The sequence below is a fragment of the Oreochromis niloticus genome, linkage group LG18 (assembly GCF_001858045.2).
Source record: "Oreochromis niloticus isolate F11D_XX linkage group LG18, O_niloticus_UMD_NMBU, whole genome shotgun sequence".
In the NCBI taxonomy this organism is placed as follows: Eukaryota; Metazoa; Chordata; class Actinopteri; order Cichliformes; family Cichlidae; genus Oreochromis; species Oreochromis niloticus.
In genome coordinates this window covers 20080741-20107320 of record NC_031982.2, presented here as the reverse complement: position 1 = coordinate 20107320, position 26580 = coordinate 20080741, and the positions used below count along the sequence as shown (strand labels likewise).

Sequence of the window (26580 nt, the reverse complement as noted above, 5' to 3'; positions counted from 1 at the left end):
TGACAGGCCATGGTTATTATAGCCACACACGTCTCCAAATACCAGCACTCACACTTACATGCAAACTCATAAACAGTCTCCCACTAGAGAAAGTGAAACCAGGTCATGCAATATTTGTTTATTCTCTTTAAAGAATTACACCTGCAGCACTGATGTAAGCGATACTCAGATGCGAACAGGCCCAAATGTAATAAAACCTTGAGAGGTACTGTGTCTTGCTGATTTGCTTGAAGGCTGCTTGTTTTATTCGGGGCTGACATGTTTACTTCCTCCACAGCTGTCTTGTTATGTTAGAGGGGTTTTGTGTGTCCTTGCAGTGCCCCTACAGCACACTATGAGCAATTCAGGAGCGCTAATTAATCAGCTTAAAAATGTGCAGAGCGTCCACTGGAAAGTGGGGCACCTTCTGGCAGAGGTGAGCATCTGGTGGCAGAGCCCGCACCCATGGGCTTCCACTTGGACAGACTAAGTCCCCTGTCCCACAGAACTGGCTCTGGAACTGTCCAAAGACCAGAGGGTCACCTCCAAGCACACCCAAGGTACAGGAAGGAAGTCTGTCTGTTGGGAAGGAAATGGCAATTGAGGCTGTTTAGGCGGTTTGAGAATTTAGTGAGGGGTATAGGAGAAGGTGCGATTAGGGGACTTCACAGTTATAAAAGGGAACTAAGGTTGCACAATAGAAGGGAGTGGCTTGTTTCATAGCTCCTGTGATCTGTGCTACATTTGAGGTCTTAACATTAGTTACACTCCTATATGGTTTAAAGAAGAAAAAGAGGACTTATAATAGTTATTATTTAATTTTATTTAATAATAACTATAGGCAGGAATTACTGTTCTCTGTAAATGTCAAACATTCAGGAAAAGTTTATGTATTTTGGTCGCCAATTATTTTCCTTCACGTATAAGCTTCACTGAGTTTTACAGTTCAGAGGTTCTTCATCTGCTTTGAAAGGGTAAAATTTTTCTATGCTCACTTCTAAACTCTGTTTAATACGAGTAAAATAAGTACAGTTTCTAATGTCAAAGCCATTAGTGTTCCAACAGTCAACATACACAAATATGAGCTGGGTCTTTCAGTAATAAATATGACTTTTTTTTATTTTGGCCAAACCTTTAGAAAAAGAAAATCACTTCTGGATTCTTGAATGAGGATTTCTAACCAGGAATTTGAACTTTTTATTTAAAAAAAAAATGAATGTTATTATTGTTAAAGGTTAAACCTTTCAGTTATCTATTGAAGCAAACTATGGTGAAGTGTTTTCATTTCTGTATGTCAGCTGGTAAGGTCGAGATTTAAAAGAGACAATAATTGAGCCATGTAAAGAAGTAGTGCAGTGGTTTGAATCACATTTGTCTAATAGACAGATGGGAGTCTTTACCACGCACAGAGGTTAATTACATATGGAGCTCTGCAGGGTTCCTTGGTAGGACCAGTTCTGTTTACACTACATGCTTCCCTTACATTTTATTATTAGAAGGCATAGCGTGCATTTTCATTGCTATGCAGATGATACCCAGGTCTATCTGTCAGTGAAGCCAGAAGACGAACACCAGTTACTTAAACTGGAATATTTTGAAAACATAAACATAAAGACCTGTTTCTAAATTTAGATAAAACTGAGGTAATTGTAGTCTACCCTAAAAATCTTAGAAATATGGTATCTAACCAGATGCTTAGTCTTACACAGTGTTACTGGACGGCATTGCCCTGGCCTCTAATAACAACGTGAAGAATCTTAGAGTAATTTTTTACCAGTATATGTCCTTCAAAGCATAATGCATATTAAATTAGGGCTGCATTCTTCTGTTTGCGCAGTATCTCTAAAATTAGAAACATCCTGATTCAGAGTGATGCCGAAAAACTAGCTCATGCATTCTAGGCTGGACTTTTGTCATTTATTTTTGTCAGGTTGCCTTAAAAGCTCCCTGAAAATTCTTCAGTTGACCCAGCGAGAGTAGTGACAGGGAGAGAGAGGATATTAGCTATATTGTGCATCTTATCTTAAACACCTCACATACTCTATTATCCCAGTAGAGCACTGCAGGTTTACTTTTGGTTCCTATATTTAAAAGTAGAATGGGAGGTAGACCCTTCAGCTTTCAGGCCCTCTTCTGTGAAACCAGGTCCCAGTTTGGATTCGGGAGACAGGCACCCTCTCGACTTTTAAGATTAGACTTAAAACTTTTCTTTTTGACAAAGCATATAGTTAAGGCTGGATTAGGTGACCCTGAATTCTCCCTTAGTTACACTGCTATAGGCTTAGGGTGCTGGGGGATTCCCATGATGCACTGAGTGTTTCTTCTTTACTCACCTTTTTTCCTCTCACTATGTTTTTATACACCTCTCTGCATTTAATCAGTAGTTACGATTAATTTCTTTCTCTTTACCACAGCATTTTTTTGTCTTGTCTTCATTCCCGTCACCCACAGTTGATCATGGCAGACAGCTGCCCTTACCTGAGTCTGGTTCTGCTGGAGGTTTTTTCCTCATAAAATTGAGTTTTTCCTCCCAACGTCGACAAGTGTTTCTCATCAGGGGTCATGTGGTCGTTGGAGTTTTCTCTCTATTATTGTAGGGTTTACCTTAGAATCTAAAGTGCATTGAGGCTATTGTTGTTGTAATTTGGTTTTATATTAATAAAACTTTTTTTTTTACTTTTGTTTTTCTCAGTCTATAGACATGGTGGTGCATTCACAGTATTTATTAGGCTATTACGACATGTTTAGTGAGACTCTTGATATCTAAAACACTGTGCGTCAACTGCTTTCAAAAGTTGTGTTTTTATTGTGGTACCTGTACTGATTTTCCTAAATCTTACCTCCATGCAATAATACTTAAAATGACTAAACACTGAAACTAATGAAAATTAAACTAAAATAATAAAAAGCACAAACTAATTAGAAAACACAAAACTATAAAAACTCTTATTTGAACCATCAATTCTTCCTCTGAAGTGATGATGCTAACCATCACACGACCCAAATGCTACAATGTAAACTGTAAACTACTGCATATATCAGAGACAGACATGTTTTATTATGAAAATCATACCTTCATTGTCCACCTATTCTAACACTGGAGCTTGTTCAGCTTTACCAGTGGTGAGACCATAACCCAGTACAGCAGCTCAGGTCAGTCCACTACCTAAAATCAGGAAATGGATACAAACAAGGTATTTCCACACTTGAAACTCAGAGAAAATAAGCACCTACCTTCTTTAACATTTAACTCTAACATTTAGAAAATTTGAACCAGAACATTTTCCGCACTAACTCTGAAAGAAAGTGGAGAGTCCCACACAAAAGGCTACATGTTGAGTAGGCTTCCTCATCCTGCATGTGCCATCGTCGGTGATTTAATAATAGTTGCCTTACGATATGAATAAATATTTTCTATGTGATTTTTTTAATCTTCTCAAAATCAAGGCCTAAAAGCTTGGAACATTGAGTCTTCTTGATTGCTTTTGTCACTCTTCATTTCAGACATGCTAAATGTATCTTGTGCAAAAATGAATCCCAGTTTCTTAAATAAATTATCTTTTAATGCTGCATATAAATGTGCCTTTGCATGCTGCCGCTGTAATGGGGAGACGGGTTATGTTTGTGTGAGAGCGTGATAACAGGACACGTTCATTATGCACTTGTTTTATTTACAACACACAGCATGTTCTTTATCCATGAAATGGATGGATTAAAAACAGAACTGCCTGAAGGAAACAGTATACAGTCTGGCTTATATATATATATACATATTATGCCAAATGTTTACTTCTTATACACTGTGCCTTGGAGTATATACCGCATGTACTGTATCTGGCTATCACATCTAGACTGCAGTGACTGCAGAATGCTCCTCGTCTCTTGCCTCTCTGGTGTAATGACTGCTGTCTAATCAGCCCCATCCACTTCCTTTAATGACACTCTAAATTAGCCCTAATGCTTAGCAGCATGTGTCAAGGCAGACTTTAAAAAAAGCACTCAGGAGTCTGGGGACAACCAAGGACATGTTGACGCGCTGTGACCTTCTGCTTTTCACATATCTAAAAAAAAACGTCCAGCGGTTCGTTCACTTGATGCATGACAAAGTTCACTGAAGAGTTTTTAACCTTTAAACATTTGGTCTCCCTCTCAAAGACGGAAAACCATTTACACCAAACGAAATGGTTTGTTGCTGAGGCAGTAACAGAAGGACAAGGATTACTTAGTAGCTGTGAGACTAGAAAAAATATTGCATTTCAAACCCATTTTATTGACAATTTCTTGCCCTCAGTACAATGTAATGCAAGAGTTGAGGTTCTGAGCACACAGGAATAAATACGGCAATAAATACAGTACTGACCTGCCTCACTTCACACGCTCTGGAGCCATCAGATCCTCACCACAAACACACAAACTGATAAGACATCATACACGACACTGAGCCAAAGGCTTTTGCTTCAACCTGATCATGGATCAACAGGGACTATGTGCACAGCGATTTAGCACTGCTTCGGGAAAGCAAAGCTGCTCCTTTCTTTACATTTTCTTTCATTATTGTTGACTGTTGCATGAAAACTGGAACAGCAAGGACAGAGAAGGAAGCTAGCCATTTTTACATGGATCATATAGCATGACTGCCAATGCTTTGAGCAGAAAAAATGCAAGTCTGATCAGCCACTTCATTTAAATACTGAGGGAAAGACTGGTACGAGGATGACCCACGGGCAACGGCTATGAAAGAATGACATCTTAGTTTAACCACGGCATGCATTGCCCTTATTTAAGATTTAATTTGTATCTGTTACAAATTATGTATAATAAAGGTTTTAACCCATCAATCACAGCTCCATACATGTACCTTTCAGTAGATCATTCAAAGATAAGAACATTTTAAATCTAAAATTCCCTATCTGATATGTTATAAAATGGCATTGCCTCAATATCAGCGGAGGGTTATGTAAGATATCCTGTACAGTTGGTGCAGAGGACCATTTCAAGTAAAAGAGTAGCAAAAAGAACTGAAATCACATCGTGAATGGAGACGGATCATCTGGCATACTCTGAGAAATGATACGCCGCACAACCCCGTCGTGACATGTATGGCAGACCGACGTATTAATTAGGATCCAGGCTGTATTGCATTTAAAACACATTATATGGTGACAGAAAAGCTTTTGCTCAGTTTGGCTCCATCTCACCTCAGAGAGAGCCGGTCTTATTATGTTGTTTTGTTTTCCTAAATTCATAATATTTATATATGTACTATGCATATATTAAACGACACATATTATACTGTATATGAGAAATATTTTAGATTAAATTTAGCTGTTTTTGTTTTTCCAATAATCCTGTTAATTCCATTTTTTATTAGTTCTATAAACTGGGATTAGTAAATTGTTAATGTAACATAGTGTTTGTATAGTGGTTAGTCAAGAGTTAGATTGCATAAAACAGCCTGAGTTTTAAAAACACAGACAAACCTGGTTAAGAGTTTTTTCAAATATCAAAAAAAGTTAGTGTCTTTATTTCTGCTTTTTAATTCCTCTGAATGTTTAGACATATTTTCTTGATTACAGCAGTGCTATGCATCAAAACCTTGTTGCACAAAGTAGTGAGACGATGGAGCAATCTGGGCAACAGCACTGGCCACTGATACATGTTGTGCTTGTGGTAAATAGAGATTATTTGCTTCTATTAAGAAATATGTTTCTTTAAAAAAAAACAGGTGGATCAAGTTATTTTGTTCGATATGAAATATTATGTAAACTTACAAACCTTGTACCAAAAAAAACATGGATTTGTAAAGCTTTTTAAAATATATGGATTAACACTGTTTGGAGTACTGTTATCCAAACTGGGCAGGTAAAAAGGATGCAGGTTGTTGGTTGTTCAATATTCTACAGTACAGTACGTCTATAATGTGGGTATCCACCCCTCTTTTCCCTCACACCTACACTGTAAAAAAACAATAGTAGAAATGCAGTACAATGTACGGTTTTAAAATGAATTAATTTTCCATATTTATATTTTACTCATGTTTTTTTTAATGACCCTTTGAATTTTACCACTTACCATTCATGGAAACTTCTGTAAAAACAAAACTGCAACAACAACAAAAACAGGTAATGCACCGGCATTAAAATACCTGCACATTTGTCGCTTTTTTGATTGTTTGTTTGTTTTTTACAGTGTACAACAAACGCCCTCCTCTCTCATACCTTCAGGTGATGGAGTAAATGAAAGCTGATAGCCTACTTCCCACCAGGCACAACTTAGCACATTTCAAGAACAATAAACCTCCTCAAATACTGCTTTAATGTCTGGGCAGTAGGAAATTCACTCAACATCTTCAACTCTCTGGACCAGAGAAAAGGAGAAAGAGAGCAAAGGGAACTTTAAGCAATGTGTGATTAAGGCAGTCTCATGAATATTGCAGAGAGGTTTTTTTGGCCCCTGTTTTGGAGATAGACTCCACAACAGTCTTGAATTCCTACCTCTAACGGCTGCGTCTTATCCCAACAGATTAGCGAGCAGACGGGTGGATATGAATAGACATGGCAAAAGAAAATCAGAGTATGGTCCACGAAGTTTGATCCACGCAGGAAAAAAGAAAAATCCCATCAAAAACTCACATCAAGCAGTAATCCTCTTTGGAAGAAAAAGGTCATATTTGGTTCGTGTGTGAATCCGCAGCACAATGAATAATCTTTTACAGGGGACCCTAAATTAAGGAAAGCACAGCTCAGGGCAATTTAATTAAGAAATGAAAGCAAAGTAGAAGCCTATATCTAATTTGTCCACTGAAGTTAGTGCTTGGGGCTTTTTAAGTGGCGTGCAGAGATGGGGATAGACAAAGGTCCCACTTACACAAGCTTAACTCTGTCTCACTTAATTGAGTTCATTCCAAGATACAGAAAAAGTCAAAGCTGATACATACATATTAGTTAGACATAGGTGTGGCTCCAGCACCGTCTTCTTTTGAGTTCTGCTGATCGTTTCACTTCTTTGCAGTTTGCATGTTATGAGTTCGAGCAGTTCTGAAATCTGCCTACATGGCAAACCTCATGTGCTGTACCCTTTACAGTGCTCCCAATTACTGTACTCAGGGCTTGGAGCAATAACTAGACCTTTATCAGAGCTTTACAACCCTTTCTATACAGTGCAGCGACAATCCCTCAGACCCACTCCTGCATGGAGCGTTTGCAGTACAGTATGTGGCGCTGCGTGCTCTTCCTCCTGAACTGGAAAACAGTGTAGAGGAGGACCATCATGCACAGCGCCAGAACGCAGGGGATAGCAATGGCCACCGCTTTCTCCGTACCTCCAGCGCTGTCTAGTTTGATAACAACGTCTGCGTCACCGTTGTCATAGTGGCGCTCCTCTACCACCGTGGGGCTCCAGTCCCAATCGGGGTCGGTGGGTAGGCTGTCGCAGCCCATGAAGTCCCTCAGAATGGACCTCGGGTAGTTAGGCTCCACGCGAAGCAGCTGGTTGTTGAATTTCCAGTATTCTTTTCCTTTGTAAAAGTAGGTGAAACCTGGGGATTTAGGGACATAGGCAGACTTTTAAAGACTTTTGGGGGATATTTTGAATTTGTTAAACAGTGTAGAGACAGATGGAAAACAAAGTAATGGATTGCAAAGGTCTCCAGCTGGAATCAACATGTCTTATTCAGCTGCCCCAGCTGCCCACTCAAAACACATTACTTACTCTAAATGTATTTCACAGCTGGTTGCACTGCTTTATAGTACTATATACTAGTCAAAAACAAGCTGGATATTGCCACACAAACTTATCAACTTCCTGTTTTTGTGTTTGTTTTTAATACCTTTTACAAGCGTCTGGTATCATATTAATATTTCTTACAGATTTTACAGTCAGTAATGCAAACATACCGTTGGCCTTGTCCACAAAAGCCCCTTGTGGTGAGTCAGGGATGCCCTTCCAGATGGTGATGGGTTTTGGGTAACCCGGGTCCATGGTTCTCATATCCTCATTGTACCTCCAGTATCTACAACAGGACAGGCAAATATATTAAAAAAAAAGTCAATACGGAGGTTCAGGGACACTATGTGCAGTAGTCATAATAAGTATTAAAAAATGTTAGCACACTGGTGTTACCACCACTTAGTCACTTAAAATGGAAACAATAGATGTATTTGTCATTTGAACAACCCTGTAGCCTTGAACATCACAGGCATTAATATCATACAAAGAGTTAGGACTACTTTGCTCAAAACACACTTAAATATTTTTTTAAAAACTGTCGCCAAGTTTTTCTTTTACTCGACAGCTCCCTCGGGACTTCACAAAGGCGTTGGGTGGCAGTGATTTGTCAAGAACTGCTGGCCAGGACCTCAATAATGACACTGACGTTTTAGCTAATTGGAGATATTAATACTGATGGCGACTGATGTTTTGAAACACTCTTCACACATGAGCAGGGATCATGCACATATACAAGCAGCCATCAGTGGATCAGTGGATAAGACATAATAATCAGACACAGCATTAAAAGGAGAAGTTGGGATAACAGTGGGTTGCAAAAGCAGCTGACAGAGAGGATTATGCTGAGCTTGACATCATGGTCTGCCTGAATTTATGCTACAGCTCTGTTTATTTGTGTAAGATGTAAATTATGCAATATAGAACAAAAGCACTTGGGAGACAAAGTCTATGTTTAGCTTGAGATAATCAGGACTCACCAACATGTCTGCAACACTGAAAATAGGTCTACTGCTCAGTAGGTCAACCAGTTCAACACAGAACAGGCCTTCATTTCATGTTGATCTGCTTAAAAGTCGCACTAAGCCCAGAAAGCAATAATTGTAGTTCAGCATTTACCTTCAGGAAAACAAAGACGTTATGGCCTGTGATGACGAGAGCACTGCACTGGATTTCTGCTCACTGTCACAAACTCATATCTATAACTCGCAATCAAATGTCGTTTTTTTCCTTGTGACTATTTAACGATCAGCAACAGACTTCAAGTATTCCACATGACCACAGAAAGTGGTAAATCAATCATCCATGCTCTGTGTGTATCTGCCACATAGATCTGTTTCACGAGTAGCTGTGATTGATGTGCTTCTCATACACTCGTGCTCACGCACATAAATCTCGCTGCTAAGTGTCATTTCTTTGAATTAGAACAAACACCTCCCTGTCACACACGCGGGGAGAGAGAGAGAGATAAAATCACGCTCGAGACAAAATGTCTTGTTTGTCAAAATGTGGCAACTTGTGGTTTGGGATGATAGTATCATGACAAAGCATTTTGTCAGCTCCCATTACAGCGTCCTATGGCCTCTTCGGATATGATTTAACTTGACAGCTTAACATGTGAGTCACTCTGGCATAAACTCAAACTTTAGGACTTGCAACACGCTCAGATAAACAACAGATTCTCATATTTGGTGTCCTGGAATGAATCCTTGGATTCAATCCGATTCAAACTGCAGGTACCCAATTATACTCTGCATGAATCCATACACAGGATAACATACAGTCCAGATGCAAAGCTTTTAAGATCAAAGAAATCTCAAATCAAAGGAATCTCAAACCCCCAGCGGTTCCTTGATCTGGCCAACCAGATCAAACTCAGTAATCTGCTAACTAAGAACCAAGTGGTTACTATGAATCAAACCAATCCTCATGAGGGCCACCAGGCGTTTGCCAAAAGGTACCTTAACAACTCCAAAGAAGCAACATTTTACAGACTGTAGTATATCACCATGATTCTAAATGTTTTTAGGCTGGAAACCGCCCACTGAGCACCACCTCCACAATCCCATCTGCACAGTCAAACATAGCGGTGGCAACATGATGCTGTCAGGAGGCTTTTCAGCAACAGGGACTGGACACCTTTTCCAAAGTGGTCCAGCTTGGGCAAAAGCTCATATTTTAACAAGACACCATCCCTAAACATTGTTCCCAGAAAATAGCTAAGAGAGTTTGGGGGAAGTCCAGAAGTGGCTCAACAAGAGTTCTGGACCCAGAACAGCATTTCTGGAGAGACTAGAAAAATGGGAGCTCACTGACAATCCCGATCGAGCTTAAACTGTTCTGCCAAGATGGATGGGAGATAATGTTTTTAAAAGAAAAGATGTGCCAAGCTTAACGGACACTTGTAGGAGACTTCAGGCCATCACTGCTGCAAAAGGTGTCCAAACCAAGCATAGCCAAAAACCTTCCCCTTATATCACAGTGGAGGAAGAGGAAAGCACAAAGATGCTTTGTTTTGTCTTTAGGCTCTGCTGCGTAACTTAAAGGTTAAAACATATTTAAATTGAATTCAACTTTATTTATATAGCGCTGAATCACAACAACAGTCTTTATATTGTAAGGTAAAGACCCTACAATAATAGAAAAAGAAAACTCTAACAAACAGACAACCCCCTATGAGCAGGGACTTGGCAACAGCGGGAAGGAAAAACTCTCTTTAACAGGAATAAACCTCCAGCAGAACCAGGCTCAGGGAGGGACAGCCATCTGCTGTGAACGGCTTGGGGTGAGGGAAGGGAGACGGGACAAAGGGCACACTGTGGATGTGATGTAATCAATATATGAGTGTATAATAGATCTATAATCTAATAATCATATTCTATCTATAATAAAAATATGTTAAAAGACATTTTATCCTTCACATGTCCCCATGGTGCATGGTGTTTTTACTGTTTTGTCCAAATCTTTGCACGACTAATAATCTGCACAGACCTGTCTCCTTTGAAGAAGTAGGTTTTGGCGACATCCTCCCACCAGACAGCTGTCTCGATACTCTGTGTGGGCATGTTACTCCCGAACAGCGAGATGTCCTGAGGGTACGAAGGCTGGAGAGTTGTGTCCTTGAAGACCCAGAAACGGTTTCCTAAAATACACGGGCAAAGTTAGATTGCACTGGGACAAAGAAAATAACTAAATATGAGTTCAAAAAAAGCACCACGGGTTTTCAGCTCATTCAGCTCATCTGTGTTGTTGCTTTTCTTTCTTTTCATTGAGGCTTTTTTCCCCTGCTCATGTAATTTCAAGGGTCGGAAGATGTCACCTTGTTTTAAGAATATGTGTGCAGCAGGAAAATCTATGCAGTGTTATCTACAGTATAATATAATAAACGGCAAGCTGATGCTCTGAAGGCAACTCTACTGAGACTTGTTGTGTTGAGTTTTATTGAAGCTATTGTTGCATTTAATTCAGTTTGATCATAAATGCCTCAGGCGGAGCAAAGAAGGCTGCTGTGCAGTAAGTAGCTTGACACTCACATGCACAAACCCACCAATACACACAAACACAAGTACACACACATACACACAGTTAAGTCCCTATGAGTGAATAAATAAAGCATGAGGCACTCTGATCCCACAGAGTGACAGATGTCATGTTAATCTGCCTGCTGGACGGACGGCTCCACTGGACCTGCACTCGTTCTCCTACCAGACAGAAAGCAAAACAACCTCACTGTCACCCAGCCTGTTACAGTAAAAAAAAAAAAAGATATGTACTGTAAAGCTTGCCCTGCTCCCCTGATTTTCACATTTCTTAGTATTTTGTGCCTTAATGCTTTGTTTCAGGTCCTGTTTGTTCCCATTAGTATTCTGCTTATGCTTTATTTTCTACAATCTCTCGTTCTGTCCTTTGTGTCCTTCTGTGTCAAGCTTAAGCGTATTACAGTCTTGTTGCTGTTTCTTGAGTAACTTTCTGTTTTATTTTGATAGTCTGTTGTCACTCATGTAGTACTATTAGTTTTACCACATTAACCCTGTGGTCCTAGTATAAATAGCCATGTGTTTTCATTTGTCCTCTGTTGTGTCACCTGCCACCTGCATGTCTGTTTCTCTATGGGTTTGGTTTTTGGTTTAGATTCACTGGCCTTCATCTTGGATTAATCTTTGGACTAATAAACATTTTCTCTGCTCTTTGAATATCAGGTCTTTACACACACATATACATACCAACACAACACGACATGCCCTTTTTTTTAGTGAAGTGATGGTATGCAATAAAATATTGTTTTAATTAACCAGAATATGGAATTTCTGCAGAAATTGTGATGGGATTGTTTCTCCTGCCTAATTTGGTCTGTGGCTCGCTGCTAATAAAAACTTGGAGGTAAACAGCTTGGCTACAAACACACAAGGAAGGATATTAACATTTAAATGCTTAAAAACATGAAAAAAATAGTTGGGTTGTATTTTAAAATGTGGAAAGAGGTAGGCCGTTAGTGACTATTAGCATATTTGGACTTTTATGCATGTGCGTGTGAGAAAGAGGCAGACAGGAGCAGCTTTACTAGTGTCTCTGAATTTTCCATTCTGTATGGGAGTACACCCATGGATTAACTCTCACCCAGGTGTGCTCCGGGATGCCTGAGAACTCATAAATGACCAAAAAATACAGGCATGTTTGTTTTATCCCACGTTATATTCCCATGGTTAAAATCACAGACATTATTAGGTATGCATATGTAGCCGGTGTCTACCCGGGATACTTAATAAAAGCATTTTGTCCATTTTTTATTGGTAGGAATATTTCTTTAGTTTAACTTTTAGTGGCAAACTGTTCGCTACATATATTGTAGTTAAGGATAAAGAAGATATATTGTATAATTCAGTGTTTTTTTTACACTAAAATATTTTTTTAGTAAAGCCTGGCAAATATGAATGCATTTCCTTGCCCCAAAACATATGTAATTTTAAACGTAGCATTGTTTTTACATTTATTGTCATATTGGAGCAATAGCTTCAATTTTGGCATGTGTGGATCAACCAATCAATCACACCTCTGGTGCCTCCAATAAACAGGAAATGGCACACACACGCCAAAGCTGTCACTTCGTCTAATTTGCTTTCCTCTAAATAGGCTCAGTTCATGCTAATGCATCATCAAACTGTGGTAATTCTGGTAATTCTGGCCCTTTTGATTGCAAAGTATAATATGATTAGGTCAGCCACTGAAGCTATGATAAACAGCCATCAGTAGCGATGAGTGCAGAGGCTGATTCTGACTTTCTTACAGTTTCTTAATTCTTCTTTTTATTCAAATTAATGACCTAATCATCTCAGAGAATATTTGATGTCTCGTTCTAAAATGGTAAAATTGCGAGAAATTTATTAGAGGTTGTTTTTCCAGTATCACACATTGGCCCCCCTGCTCTTTATGGTTTAGTTTTTTTCTTTACATACCTTGACCAAAATACACCATCATATTTACATTCATGTTTAGAAACCTACATTATTTTTTGTTCCTGCAACATCGTTAGACTTTTTGGTGCTCTAATGCCATCAACACATCATTTAGGACCAATTAATGTAAAGGGGGTTGCACTATTAAATACCAGTAGTTGAACTACAAACACACACACACACACAGACAAAGAGTGGCTGCTGTTAGTACCTTTGAAAAAAACAAATTTCCCTTCACTGTTTTCATACACGGCATCAATTTTGGGAGGTAAGCCATTCCAGAAGTAGCTTATCTGCATGGGGTAGCCAGGAACTACCGAATTGTCTCGTACCCTCCAGAACCACTGGTCCTGTAAACACGGACAAGGTCAAATCATCACCACTCTTCATCGCCACTGTTGTCATCCCAGAATGCTCTGATGTGATGACCTACTTTACCTTGAACACAAAAAGCTCATTTCGGAGAATGGCCAGAGTGTTGAAGCCTCCATCACAGATGTTAGGTTTGGAGTTTGGGCTGGAGGGTTTGGCACTCAGTGGAGGCCGATGGGGTCTGGCATGGCGATCGTGTTTACGTGGGTCGGAAGGAGGGTGAAAGCGAGGAGGTGGGACTGTGGGTGGAGGCCGGGTGGGCTGTGGGGCTCTATCCGGTGGACCTAAAAAGACAAAAACAGAATGTATTTTATCTGCATTCCTTTATATTTGTCTTTTTCAAAACTTCTGAAAGATTTAAGTCGGTGTCCGGTGAGTTTACAGTTTTTTGGCCATTGCACCTTTTATTTTGGCACAGAAAATGTATCCTTTTTTTGGCTGAGTGTTAGTGGACTCACGTTGTTTTGAAAGCATAGATTGGCTGCCCTCTTTAACAGCTGACAAATGCTGCTTACTGGCATCGAACCCAATATGACTGATGCAGCAGCATTTGAATAAGCAAGTGACTAAGCTTCAGCGCTTCTCTATTTATGTTGTTTTGCTATACAGCTTCAGTGAAGTGTTGGAACAAAACAAGACGTAAGAGTCTTGATTACGTGCTCTTTCAGACTTTCAGCTCATGCTCTGAAGAGAAATTAACTTGTGGAAAGTTACCGTAGATTTTCTGGATGCCCTGTAGGTCATCGTGAGGTAGTTTGAAGTCCTCAGTGTCCATGTACTGATAGAAAGGAGCCATGATAGCAGTGGGATCATTGGAATGCTCCAGACCGAGGGCGTGGCCCAGCTCATGAACCGCAACCAAGAATAGGTCGTTACCTGGAAAGAGGAAGAGGATGACATGAGTTAGAATCCAAAAGTTCAATAACATAAAAAATAAAATAAAGAGAGATTACACATTATGATAAAACAGAACAGGCAAATATTAACAGTATTAACACTCTCGGTGAATGGTATGGTGACCTTGATTCTCGACCTTTTCCACCAAATTCAAATCTGTTTGCTCTTGAGTCCAGGTGAACCTGTAAACACAGGTCTCCATCCGCAGCTACCAGCAGCGCAAAGGCTTAACAAGTGAAAAGTGCAGAGACACCCTGCAAACTAGATTCACAAAAAAGAAAAAAATACTGTCTGAAAAAAAGTTTTTATCATTACCTAGCATCAATGTGTAACCTGCTCTGTGCAGACTCAACAAATCCAATAATTGTTTAACCATTTATCGAGCCCAAAATGCCAAACACGTACTACTCACAGGATTTTAAATGTGTGAATTTGCTTCTTTTTATTGTTTTGTTATTTAAAATCCTGCTACTTTTGGATTGCTGTTGATTAAAAATCACAAAGTATTTTCAAAGCTTTGCATTCTCCAGGTGCAGCTTTCACAGTTTTTCTTTTCTTTTCTTTTCTTTTTTTTTTTTTTACAAACTAACCATTCAGTGCATAATAGTTAATTTATCAGCAGCAAAAATCATAATTACTCACTGCCATCTGCTCCAGTTGTACCTCCACTGAGCTAATGTGGTGCAAAAAGTTACAAGGAAAGCGAACTGGAGGTAAAATATGAAACAGGTGCACTTTTTCTCTTTTAGTACTTAAAGGAAGATAAGCCACATGAGAGCATCAGAGAGGGAGGGACACACTCACGTTGCTGCCCAGGGCATCGGGCAAGAAGCGCTCATTTAATGCACCTGAACCCATATGAATGTTGGCACAAACAAACAGTGAGTCTACGTCACATCGCATGCAAGCGCACATAGACACACACCCACAAATGAAAAGATAAAAATGTCACAGTTGGTACATATGGCCAGCGTTCAGCTCATAGTGTCAACCTGATTTAGAGAGAAGTACACCATTTAAGTACAGCTTGTGACTGAAACTGTCCCCAGGAGATTGTTGCCCTTTACAACATGATATCCCCCTCTGCCAGGAGCGCTGCACAGACCAGCGACTGACCCTCAGCCAGCAGCTAAAAGGTTACCCCCACCACCACCACCATTTATCTAACACCACCAGCCTCTTCCACCTAACCCAAATTGTCCCATAAGGACTCCCAGGAGACAAGTCCGAGCTACCATTAGCGCACATGTCAACATGCAACATTTACAATTACACCGCTGTGAAAGCCCATTAAAGGTTGCAAAGCTTTCCAGACACATAAGCTGAGATGGGCGCTTTTCAAAATCAGCCCCAGCACTCCAAATGGATAACCATGGGATGCTGCACAAGGGTGAACGTGAATTCGACTTGGGAGCCTGAGACAGTTACCATTAGGGCATGAGAAGAAAGGGGAGAGAGGGAGAGGAGCTGATGGGTGGCAAGCAGCATTAGTTGGATCGTAGAATACAAGCACATAGCATATGGATATTAGCAAAGTAGCCTAATATCATTAATATTAAATTATGTAATGGTACAAATACCAGTGGGCTACATCAAATTCAATAAAACTGAATAATCGTGCACCAGTCTTAAAATAGTAGGGCCTTCTATCCTCTCATGTGAAGAGCTTATTACACCACAAAAAAACATCAAAATCCTGACAGATGGGGTGATGCGTCTTTACAGAGCACGAGCGGATCAAAGACATCTCTGCGTTCTTAGTTTTTTGGTTAAGCATCCCTCACACTCATGCCCTGTGATACCATCTCTGTCATATTGCCCTCCTGCCGAGCCATCTGTATTTAGATGGTTTTCCTTCAGTCAGTCCTCATCTATCTCTTTTTGTATTTCTCTGTGCTTTCCTCACATCTTCCATGCAGTTTTTGTTTATTTACCTTCCTGCCAACATTCAGCATTTAAAACCCTTCTTTTTTTTATCTTAAAATCCCCCCTGCCCACCTCCCTCCCCATCCTTGCTGTAGCTTCTCCTTTCTTGTGCTTTGCTTGCTCCATTGTTGACATTGTCTCATCCCTCATGCCAGCTTTCCCTTTCACTCACCATCATGGTTGGGGTTCCCAAGCGTCCAAGGCTCATCGGAGTCAAAGTGTGTATCTCCTCCTATGCCTGGGCCCGGAAAATAGGCGTGGGCGAGGAATCCTCCCTCCCCATCGAAGGGTGAGCTGTCACCGTGAAAACCCGAAGCGAAGATGATAGTGATGTCCACGTCACGCCTGCCAGTCTCCAGGGCGCTGTACGGAACGGCCTCGAAGCGTAGGGGAGTCACACCCTGCCACACGTCAAACGCCCGCCGGATGGCATCGTGAGTCTCCCGGGCGCCCACCTTCGGGGTAACATTTTTTATGCTGCGGGAAGCCGAACAAGCATACCAAGTGAAAAGGTTGCTGAAGAGGTGGTGGAGGCACTCGCTCTAAAAATACTCTGCAAAGTCCGAGTTTACATAAAGACACAAATCGCATATAATTCTAAACTTCAGGGAGGAAAATAAAACACATCCTGCGTCATTGTCCTGGTAATTTGTCTGATCACCCTCCCCCCGACACATGCTTTTCAGAATGAGAAGCAGATCCTTAAAAAAAAGTTGCACTTGACAACTATTTCAAGCCCGGCAGCTTTTAACTGAACTTTTAACACAGCAGTCGTTATCAGTGTCTGGCAGGCAGAGAGGAATGGGAAATCTTCTCCTCTCTCCCCCGCTCATTTTCACGAATAAAGTGCAGTCAGCAGCGGCAGCACTGGCTCAGCACTGATTGACATTCCATTAGGAGAGGTGGCTCATCAATTCAAATTCAGGCAAGAAGGGAGGATTTGAATAAATTGACAGTGTTATCGTCTATTACTGCAAAAACCTGTCAATTTGCAGTTGTGCCAGAGACCCGTTTATCGGTTCTTCTCAGAACCTATTAAAAGCGTGGGCTTAATCGGGCCTGATAAGATGAGTGTTTAAATATTTCTGCTGAGATTATGGATAATTTACACTGTGAATTTTCAAACAATTTAATATCAGGGAGAGAAAAGCCTCCGATTTTCATGCGGCTCTGCTAAAACGGCTCGTTTTGTTTTATGAAAATGATCGAGCAAAACAAAAAACAGGAGAAAAAAAAGCAAAACAAAACAGCCTGATCTTGTTTTGCTTTTTTGTTTTTTTCGTTTCGCCAGCAAGTTATTTATACACTGTGGAGCAAACATACTCGCAGCACACATGGGCAAATTTATGTGTTAATTTATGTGTTTCTGGATGTGTGATTATCACTGTATTTTTGTGCACAAGCCCCCCACACACGGGTGACGTACTTGCTCGGTCTCTATGACAACACGGAGCATGTGATCCCAGGTGGTTAAAGAGGAGGAGATGAGAGACAGAGGAGAGCTGAGGAAATTAACACTAGCAGATCTGAATCCGTAACCTCCCTATGACAACATGCCTCCGTCGTCTGTCACCTGTAGGTTATGTGTGTTCGCTGCCACTTCTGTCCCGTCAGAGCGTATCTCCGCCTCCGTGACCTTGACGCACTTCTGAATTTGTCCGGAACACCACAGCGTGGCTTTTGCATCCAGCTTAAAAAGTGATGACAGAAGAGAAGAGAAGAGAAGAGAAAAGAAGAGAAGAGAAGAGAAGGTGACTTAAGTTTGCTGACTAAAAAACTTTGGATCTCAGTTTTGCGTCACAAGACAACACGAAGCATTGAAGTGAACTCAGCAGTTCTCTTCCTGACAGGTGCCAGAGAATCACAGAACCAAAATAAGGAATGCAGAACAGCGCTAAACTACTCCAAACTACAGCCCTTCATGTTTCTCATTCATACCCACGTCACAACTACAAAACAAACACAATACATAGGCAAAACTTTAATTCTCACCTCAGGGTGATATCACTGCATCATCATGCAAAATGAGAAGAGGGAGAAGTGTTAAAACCTTCACCTGAGGTTGTGTGAGGCGAGGTGACGCGAGGTGAAACAAACATCTCTGTCTCTTTCCTTTTACTAATTCATTGCAATACTGATAGCCCGTCCTTCTGCATTTTAAATGAACGAGTGGAGCATAATGCATTAACATGACATTAATGGCCTAGTGGAAGTGCATGTGCTGCTCAGCTGTTTGTGTTTGCGCAAGTACATCCACCACACATGTGTACACTCACTCCTTGGTTTTCTCATCCAGTGTCCCTGTGACATTGAGACCGTAGACACGCTGCATGGCAGCAATGGCTGAGTGCATGGTTTGGGCAGATCGCAGGACAGACATGCCTGGTTCTGTGCGGGGAAGGTAGCCATACCTCTGTAGCCATCCCTGCAAGGGGTGAAGAAGGAGAAAGATTTGAGCCATCATATTTTGTCTTGGTTTAAGACCAAAGCTCAGATCTGAGAGAGGAAAACAGGAAAGATTACACTGAAGTGTTGCACATATTACAAAAGGCTTATGATTTATCACACAACACACATATCCACCAAGCTCTTGTAATGTATACAATACATTAAAAGTGGGAGTATAATAATAATATGAAGGTGCATCATTCATTGTGGATCTCACAAGAGACAGTGACTAACCTTTGGCTACAGTACTACTGAATATTAACAAAACAACAGAATGAGCTGCAGCAGTGCTATATTTAACATCACAGTATGCCTGAGAGTATCAAAATTTTGAGAAACACACACATATACAAAAATCTATAGTCAGTTATTTAGTTAAATTGTCTATCAAGCACATTTCTTAGGGTTTAAAGGGTTGTTTTTGTGGACAGCACTGCTAAAGCAAAAAGCAGCTGAATCCCTGCTGCTGACCTTAGTGTTCGTGTCTTGCGGCTCTCGGTCAGTGTTCATGAGCAGGACTGTGGCCCTGCCTCCTCCTGCCCTAAAAAGCCGGAGTGTGACTTGATGCAAACAACGGAGGTGAAGCTTAGAATCATTCAGGGGGCACCGGCAGGTTCAGTCCTGAAAGTGAGGGGCCACTTGGCACCCAAACTATCCACAGCTGTCCACACGCCAACCAGGTGCCTCCCTATCACCACACAGCCAATGAGATATGTTCCAGCTAGCTAATATGACTGTCTCCTCTGCCCATCCCTCCCTTTCCCTTCTGCCTCTATCCCTTACTCAGCTTTGCTAAACGCCTTTTTTATCCCTTGTTTTTTTCCCGGTTTCTCCCGTGGGTGTGTTTCCTGTATGAGTTGTGTTTGTTCAAAAGCACAGATTTCAGAGAGATATCAGGCAAGATTTCATTGAGCCATTAAATTGAATAATGGTGTGTGTGTGTTACTGTCAGCTTCAGCATTTAATTTCTTCAGAGTGGTGGGAGGGGAGCCTGTGGTGAGGATGGAAATGACATCAATTAATAAGGTAGAAAAAAAAGAAGCAAATCCTATTATGCAACTTGTGTCTGTAGATGTTTCATCTCCTCCAACACTGTGATGCTGCCAGAGCACATCTCACTTCATGATGACCTGTCAAAAAAGTAGCTTCTCCAGCAATTCAACAGAAGCTCTGAGGCATTTCATTTTGGATTTATTGTACTTTAAATAGACGGATCTCAGTGCATTCATATGTGCACATTTTGGATCAGTGGGCTGGATCACCTCACTTCATGAACCGCAATGTAATAACCTGAAATGAGCATCCTTCTGTTTCATTGCACCCAACAAATGAGGGATATTTTTTCCAGTGCGTGAGCTGTCCTGATAGGCTTGCAATGTCTCCATGTTATGCTTTATCGCATGTGCCCACGGATAGCGTGGGTAACTCAACATACATGTTCTGTTTTTTTTGTTTTTGTTTTGTTTTTTCCACGCTGAGGCAGACGATGTGGAGGAGAGAGCACGGTCATTTATGATTCTCAGAGTCGGGGGGAGGTGGTGGTGGTAGGGGGGTAGGAGGCCATTTATCTTACCTCAACGCTGAACTGATGATCCCCCTCTCCGGACACGGCACACGAAATCCAAAGCAAAAAATGCAAGCAGAATGCTGCCGCGTAAAAACAATCCGATGGTTTTCTTTTACTGGAGGATACTAAGGTCATAATGACCCGTTTTTCCCAAGTGTTTATTAGGAGAAGCCGCCCGTCTGCTTTGTGTCAAATGAAAACCATCGGGCGGGCTGTCAAGACAGATTCAGATGAAAAAACCGGACCCCGCGTTTTTCTTTCTTTCTTCTTAAATAAAATCCCGATGGTGTGACGTTCCGATGTCAAGCAGCGATAACTCGGCGTGTCAGACCCGCTGCCCTCGCCATTCTTATTTACATCGGGGGCTACATCTATCCAGCAGCATCAATGGCCATGTACAGTATCCAGCCTGCGCAAGATAGGCTCCCTCCCGACTCGACGCCTGCGCTTTGATTTCTCACACAGCGCAGCGCTGCTTGGCAGCATCATAAGAGCTGCCCTACAGAGTGCATACGAGATAAAAACGCAATTTCTCAGCACTGCCTGCACATCTGACGTTTACATTGCAAAGGCGACGGCTCTGTGCAATTTGAAGCGCACACGTAACCGCATGTTTTGATCTTAAATACCAAAAACAAAGGCCGCAAAGCCAGATTTTAAACTGTGAGCCTTGCATTTTCGCTCTGATAAAGTAGGTAACTGCATTTATGCGCTAAACAAACTGGTAAATAGTCCTGTGCCACGAATAACCATCAAATACAGTGTATCAGGACGGATGCTGATCAATTGCATGATCGTTTATCTTTAAATATTGGTCCTGCACTTATCCCACTATGTGCCCTCAATCTTAAGGACCCAGAATAGAAGACCTGATCGACATTTTTATCTCTAACGGCACCAAAAACCTGCCTGAAGCATAACGAGCCACCAGATGGCAGCGTTTCATTGAGGAAAGAGTCCACCAGCTGCTTTTTAATTTTTTAATTTTTTGCGAGGACACTGAAGACAGGACAAACTGAGACTGGAATCAACCCCATATAAACTAATGAGGCGAGAAATTTGATTTGATTTGATTTGATTTGATATACCTTTATTAGTCCCACAAATTAATCTGACATTTATTTGATATGGCACACAGAAAGGGCCTAGGCCTGTGGGAAGGAGTGCAGTGGGAGCTCATGACAAAAGTCAAATCACACTTTAGATTTTTTAAAATTAATATTTTATTATTACTATCATTATTAATGTTTGCACACTGTTTGCACCCAGGAGAGAGGTAGGTGTGATTTATTTGCCAGCAGACATGAAAAATAATTCAGGGACTGAATAAAAAGATCATATGGAGACATCAAGGAAAGCTGAGTGTCCTAGTTAACGTTTAAGCCTCCCAGCGTGTCCTATCCTGCACTCTTCTGTCTGGGCTATGGACAATTTCAAAAGGAATTCTTGTTTTTTAAAGTGTCTGAATCTGATGTTTAAGTGGAAAGAATGAGGCTACCTGCAGAGAAATGTGAGCTGATTAAATCTACGCTGCGATTCTGATCTGTCACTCGCACAATATAAGGCTGGATTAAACATCACCTGCAATGTGCATTGCTGCAGCCAGTCAATCACTCACGAATGACTCAAAGTTTCCTGTAGTCACGCACACTTAATGACTGATTTGAAGAAATATGATGGCATGGGCATGGCACGGAAGCGATCAGTGTCACCAGATTTAGGAAAGTAACCCTCTACCCAGCTGTGATGCTGAGAAATGAAAGCCTATTAAGGAGCACATACATAAGTGGAAATGTCATCTTAGACTATACCCATTTATTATGACTGTTATGCATATTTAGATGTTTATATGAGTAGGATTAAATATACTCAGAACATCGAAAATGAATATATTCTCAGTGAATCTGATCTTTTAATAATAAAAGACTCCATGTCAGACTGTCAGACTCCTGAACTCTGCCTCCTGACATCTGACCCACATTTAACTCATGGACTGAACATACACACACCCACAAGCACCTATAACTGAACACACACACAGTGGACAAAAACAAACATGGACTGAACCACCACTCACAACCACTAGCACTTTATATAACCACTGTAGAAATTAGCCACATATCTCACTGATCTAAACTGCACTACTATAAATGCTGTATAGACAATCAATCTGTACAAAAGAATAATTATAGTTCTACAATTTTTTACAACTGTTTATAACTTACATAAATGGTAAATGGCCTGTATTTATATAGCGCTTTACTAGTCCCTAAGGACCCCAAAGCGCTTTACATATCCAGTCATCCACCCATTCACACACACATTCACACACTGGTGATGGCAAGCTACGTTGTAGCCACAGCCACCCTGGGGCGCACTGACAGAGGCGAGGCTGCCGGACACTGGCGCCACCGGGCCCTCTGACCACCACCAGTAGGCAACGGGTGAAGTGTCTTGCCCAAGGACACAACGACCAAGACTGTCCGAGCCGGGGCTCGAACCGGCAACCTTCCGATTACAAGGCGAACTCCCAACTCTTGAGCCACGATTGCCCCATAGTTCATATTTCATATTTCTGTATAGTTCTCATATTTATATCCTGTTCATAGCCTGTACATACTTATAGTTATAGCATATTTATAACAAACCTTCATACCGTGTACATTGTAAGATACCTATAATAGACCCATTTTTGTAAAATATCTATATTATTGCTAAAGCACTTTCTGGATGGGTGCAAACTGCATTTCGTTGCCTTGTACTTGTTACATGTGCAATGACAATAAAGTTGAATTTTATTCTATTCCATTCTAACATATGTGTATTACTTTGTTGGTGTATGCGTTTACTACACACGCTTATATATTTTGTAAAGTGCTACTACCAGTATGGCTTCTTCATCTTAGCTGCACACATCACAATACTAAAGCTACACAGCTAAATTACCTGTGAAGCCTGAGCACACACAACCTTCAGGAGATTATTGCCATTACTCATAACTGTGAACAAGCTGTTCCATGTTTTGAAACAGGATGTGACCGGTTGAGAAGTTGAGAAAGGGACGGTCATTGGTTTAAAACAGGTTCATTCATTTACTTTGAGGTGTTTACTGTGTAACCCACTGAGATGTCATGGAGACCACAATATTTGCCTTTACTATTTTATTTACTAAGTTTAGCTTAAGGAGAATCGCCTTGAGGGGGGCCAGATGGTGCGATACAAGGTAATCTCACTGGCTTCTCTAATTAAACCTAATTAATTGGTGGCTGACAGTTTGCTGTGAATGCCTGGGGCTTTTCAACCATACCACTGCAGACAGGATTTAGCATGCTATTATTAAAGCTTTTAGGGATTCACTCACATCTAATCTCAGCCTTGCAGTATCTCACATGTCATGAATATGGCAACCATGACAGTCCAAACTAGAGCAGTGAGATTCACAGGAAGGAGTCAAAGAGTTAATGCTATATACTCAAAGCAGATTAATCTGCATTATGAAGATGCTGAAACAAAATTTGATGGTTCCGCTCATCATTTTCCAGGAGAAGCACCTAATGTACAATTATACTTTCTACAAAAAGGTAATCACTAGTTCTTAAATAAATGCTCTACTTATTGTTGTGCCTTATATCTAATTTAGGGGGAAAACAGGTCTCTCACATTTAAATGCTAAACAGTAGAGCTTTCCCAGGGTTTTATTCCAGCTTAATTAAAATGCATCCTTTTGTGAGGACAATGTAAAAACACAGTAAATGGGTCCTTTATCATTTCTGACAGCCCATTGTAAATTACTTTTTCCCCCACTAAAACAATAGGCCAAAACATAGTTTGTTTTGTGTTAATCTATCACACGAGCAAAAGAAAGCATTAAACTTCCCGTCTGAGAAGCTGGAACCAGCTAAAGTTTGTAGAAGATCAAAAACTGCTGCTATGCCATTAAACTGCTTAATTTGTGTTGATTATCTGCATCCTCCTTCTCTGGATCATAACTAGTGATGCTACGGCTCCGAGTGACAGCTGATCCTGTATGATCACTTATTTTTTAATCCTCTTTTTTTGCTTCTTCAGCGCAGTCTCAACCCTGCCATGTAGAAGAAACAGCACAAAGACATAACAGCAGCAGCAGCAGCAGCAGTGGGGATTGTTATTTTGTTGCACTTGTTTTAAAACTATATATATTTTGGGATGTTGCCAGTCCACCTCTCTGTCATGCTTATCAGATATAAGACCTTAGGGATAAAGGGGTAATCTCCATCAAAAACATGGTCACATACTGTACCAGTTCGGCCTCATTGAACCACTTAATAAGAGTCCTTGTATAAACATTAGTCAAAGAAATGTTTTTACAGGTTGAGGACTATTTATACTGCTCAACTTTTACTGCACTTCAAAGACCTCAAGCTGCGAATATGAGCTTGATTAATTAACTCGTACTGCTAATCTATAATCTTACTTGAGGAACAAATACCGCAACACGCGGCGCTTATTTAGTATGAGAGATGGAAAATGTGAGACTATTACAAGGTAGCACATGCAATTATTTTACCAGCCGTAGCTGTCATCTCTCATCCTCTGAACACGTTTGCCTCTCTCTTTCTTTATCTTACTCTGTTTTGATTTCCTGGTTCTGGCCATTATTCTTGTTTGTTCAGTGTTTCTGCTTTGTCAGCTCTCCAAGACACACAGAGCCTCAGAGCAGAATGTGGATGGCGACTGCAACGCCTTTCTTTCAGACTGTGAAACATTTCATAATTGAAATATTGGCCACTGGTGTAGAAATTGGTCACTGGAAAGAAGCCAAGGTGATTTCTCTCTCCTTTTTTTCCTCTCTGCCTCAACTGTGGCTGAGTGTGAGGCAAACCTTAGTTTCAGAGCATCTGAATGTGATAAATGACCTTGAAGTGAGCCTGAAATGTAATTTCACTAAAAGTACAGCAGGAATATTTTACCTCCCTGGCTCGCTTTATGAACTTCGTACCTATTTATATCTTCATCTTTCCTTATTTTACAATACTCTCAGTTACTTAGAGTGGGGGAAATAATCATTTGAGCTCCTGATGAATTTGTAAATTTGCTCACTTCCAAAGTAATGAATAGTCTCTAATTTTTTATGACAGTTTAATTTTCGTGGAGAAAAACAGCATATCAACCAAAAATCCAGAAAAAAAACACCAAATCACATAAAAATTACACAGCCCAGCAAGGATTTTGGCTCCCGCACATTGGCTACGTACCCATGTGGCACACAGATTACAGTCAGTCACAGATACTCCTGAGCTCAACTTGTTACATGTATAAAGCACACCAACATCATCAGCTTCTTCTATTGCAACCTCTCCATCACCATGGACAAATCAAAGAGCTGCCAAAGGACGTCAGGGAAAAGGTTGTAGACCTGCACAAGGCTGGAATGAACTACAAGACCATCAGCAAGAAGGTAGATGAGAAGGTGATGCTACTGATGTGATTATTCCGAAATGGAAGAAATATAAAATGACCGTCAATTACCATCTCATGGGGTGAGGATGATCGTGAGAAAGGTGGTGGATCAGCCCAAAAATACACAGGAGGAGCTTGCTAAAGATCTGAAAGCAGTTGGGACCACAGTCACCAAAAGCACCTTTTCCATTGGTACTTACTCAGATCAACTCGGCACGGTTTGCCACGGTTTTCCATTAGGTCACAGTACCTGGTACCAGGTACTTTTTTAGTACCAGCTCGCTCCGGGTTCTAAGCGATCCGAGTAGGTACTAAAATGTGACGTTGTCAGACTGCATGCCACTGATTGGCTGGTCCGTAGGATCACTCAACGAGTCATGAGAGCGTCTAATTCACTAAAATTAAAACCGCCATTTTTGAAACCTGGCAATAAGGGAATTGGCTACAAAAAACGCCATATTCCCCGAGCCTGACGAAAAGCCACAGTCCGAGCAGCAGTTATAGTCTTTATCGTCCACCTTTGTTGTAGTGTTCATGTCGCTTATTAATTACGTCACTGGACACTCGGATGTGTTGCTATGATGACAACGACACACATTTGGTAGTACTAGATTGTAGTCGAAAACCAGTCCACTCGACTCGAGTCGTGACGATCCGTGGCAAGTCGATCCAAGTAGGTACTAATGGAAAAAGGCGCTAAAAACACCACTGCAGCGCCTACAGGGTCCTCCTGCTCAAGAAGCCACCTGTATATTCCCATCTTAAGTTTGCAGT

The 26580-nt window shown here is 40.9% G+C and overlaps 1 protein-coding gene across 2 annotated transcripts; it reads right to left on the bottom strand.

Moving 5' to 3' along the window:
* Nucleotides 1-3629: 3629 nt before the first annotated feature.
* Nucleotides 3630-20949, bottom strand: mmp16b (matrix metallopeptidase 16b (membrane-inserted)). Of its 2 annotated transcripts, XM_019347933.2 has the most exons (11): nt 20374-20948; nt 18629-18777; nt 18345-18359; nt 17926-18042; nt 16525-16829; nt 14244-14405; nt 13596-13813; nt 13369-13507; nt 10696-10846; nt 7875-7990; nt 3630-7516 (listed from the first exon to the last, which is right to left on the bottom strand). In XM_019347933.2, exons 1-11 carry the CDS (start codon nt 20500-20502, stop codon nt 7155-7157), a joined length of 1863 nt encoding a protein of 620 aa, XP_019203478.1. In that variant the 5' UTR covers nt 20503-20948; the 3' UTR covers nt 3630-7154. The 2 variants fall into 2 exon arrangements, with proteins under 2 accessions (XP_019203478.1, XP_019203480.1); XM_019347935.2 differs by lacking the exon at nt 18345-18359 and having other exon boundaries at nt 7155-7516; nt 20374-20949.
* Nucleotides 20950-26580: the final 5631 nt, after the last annotated feature.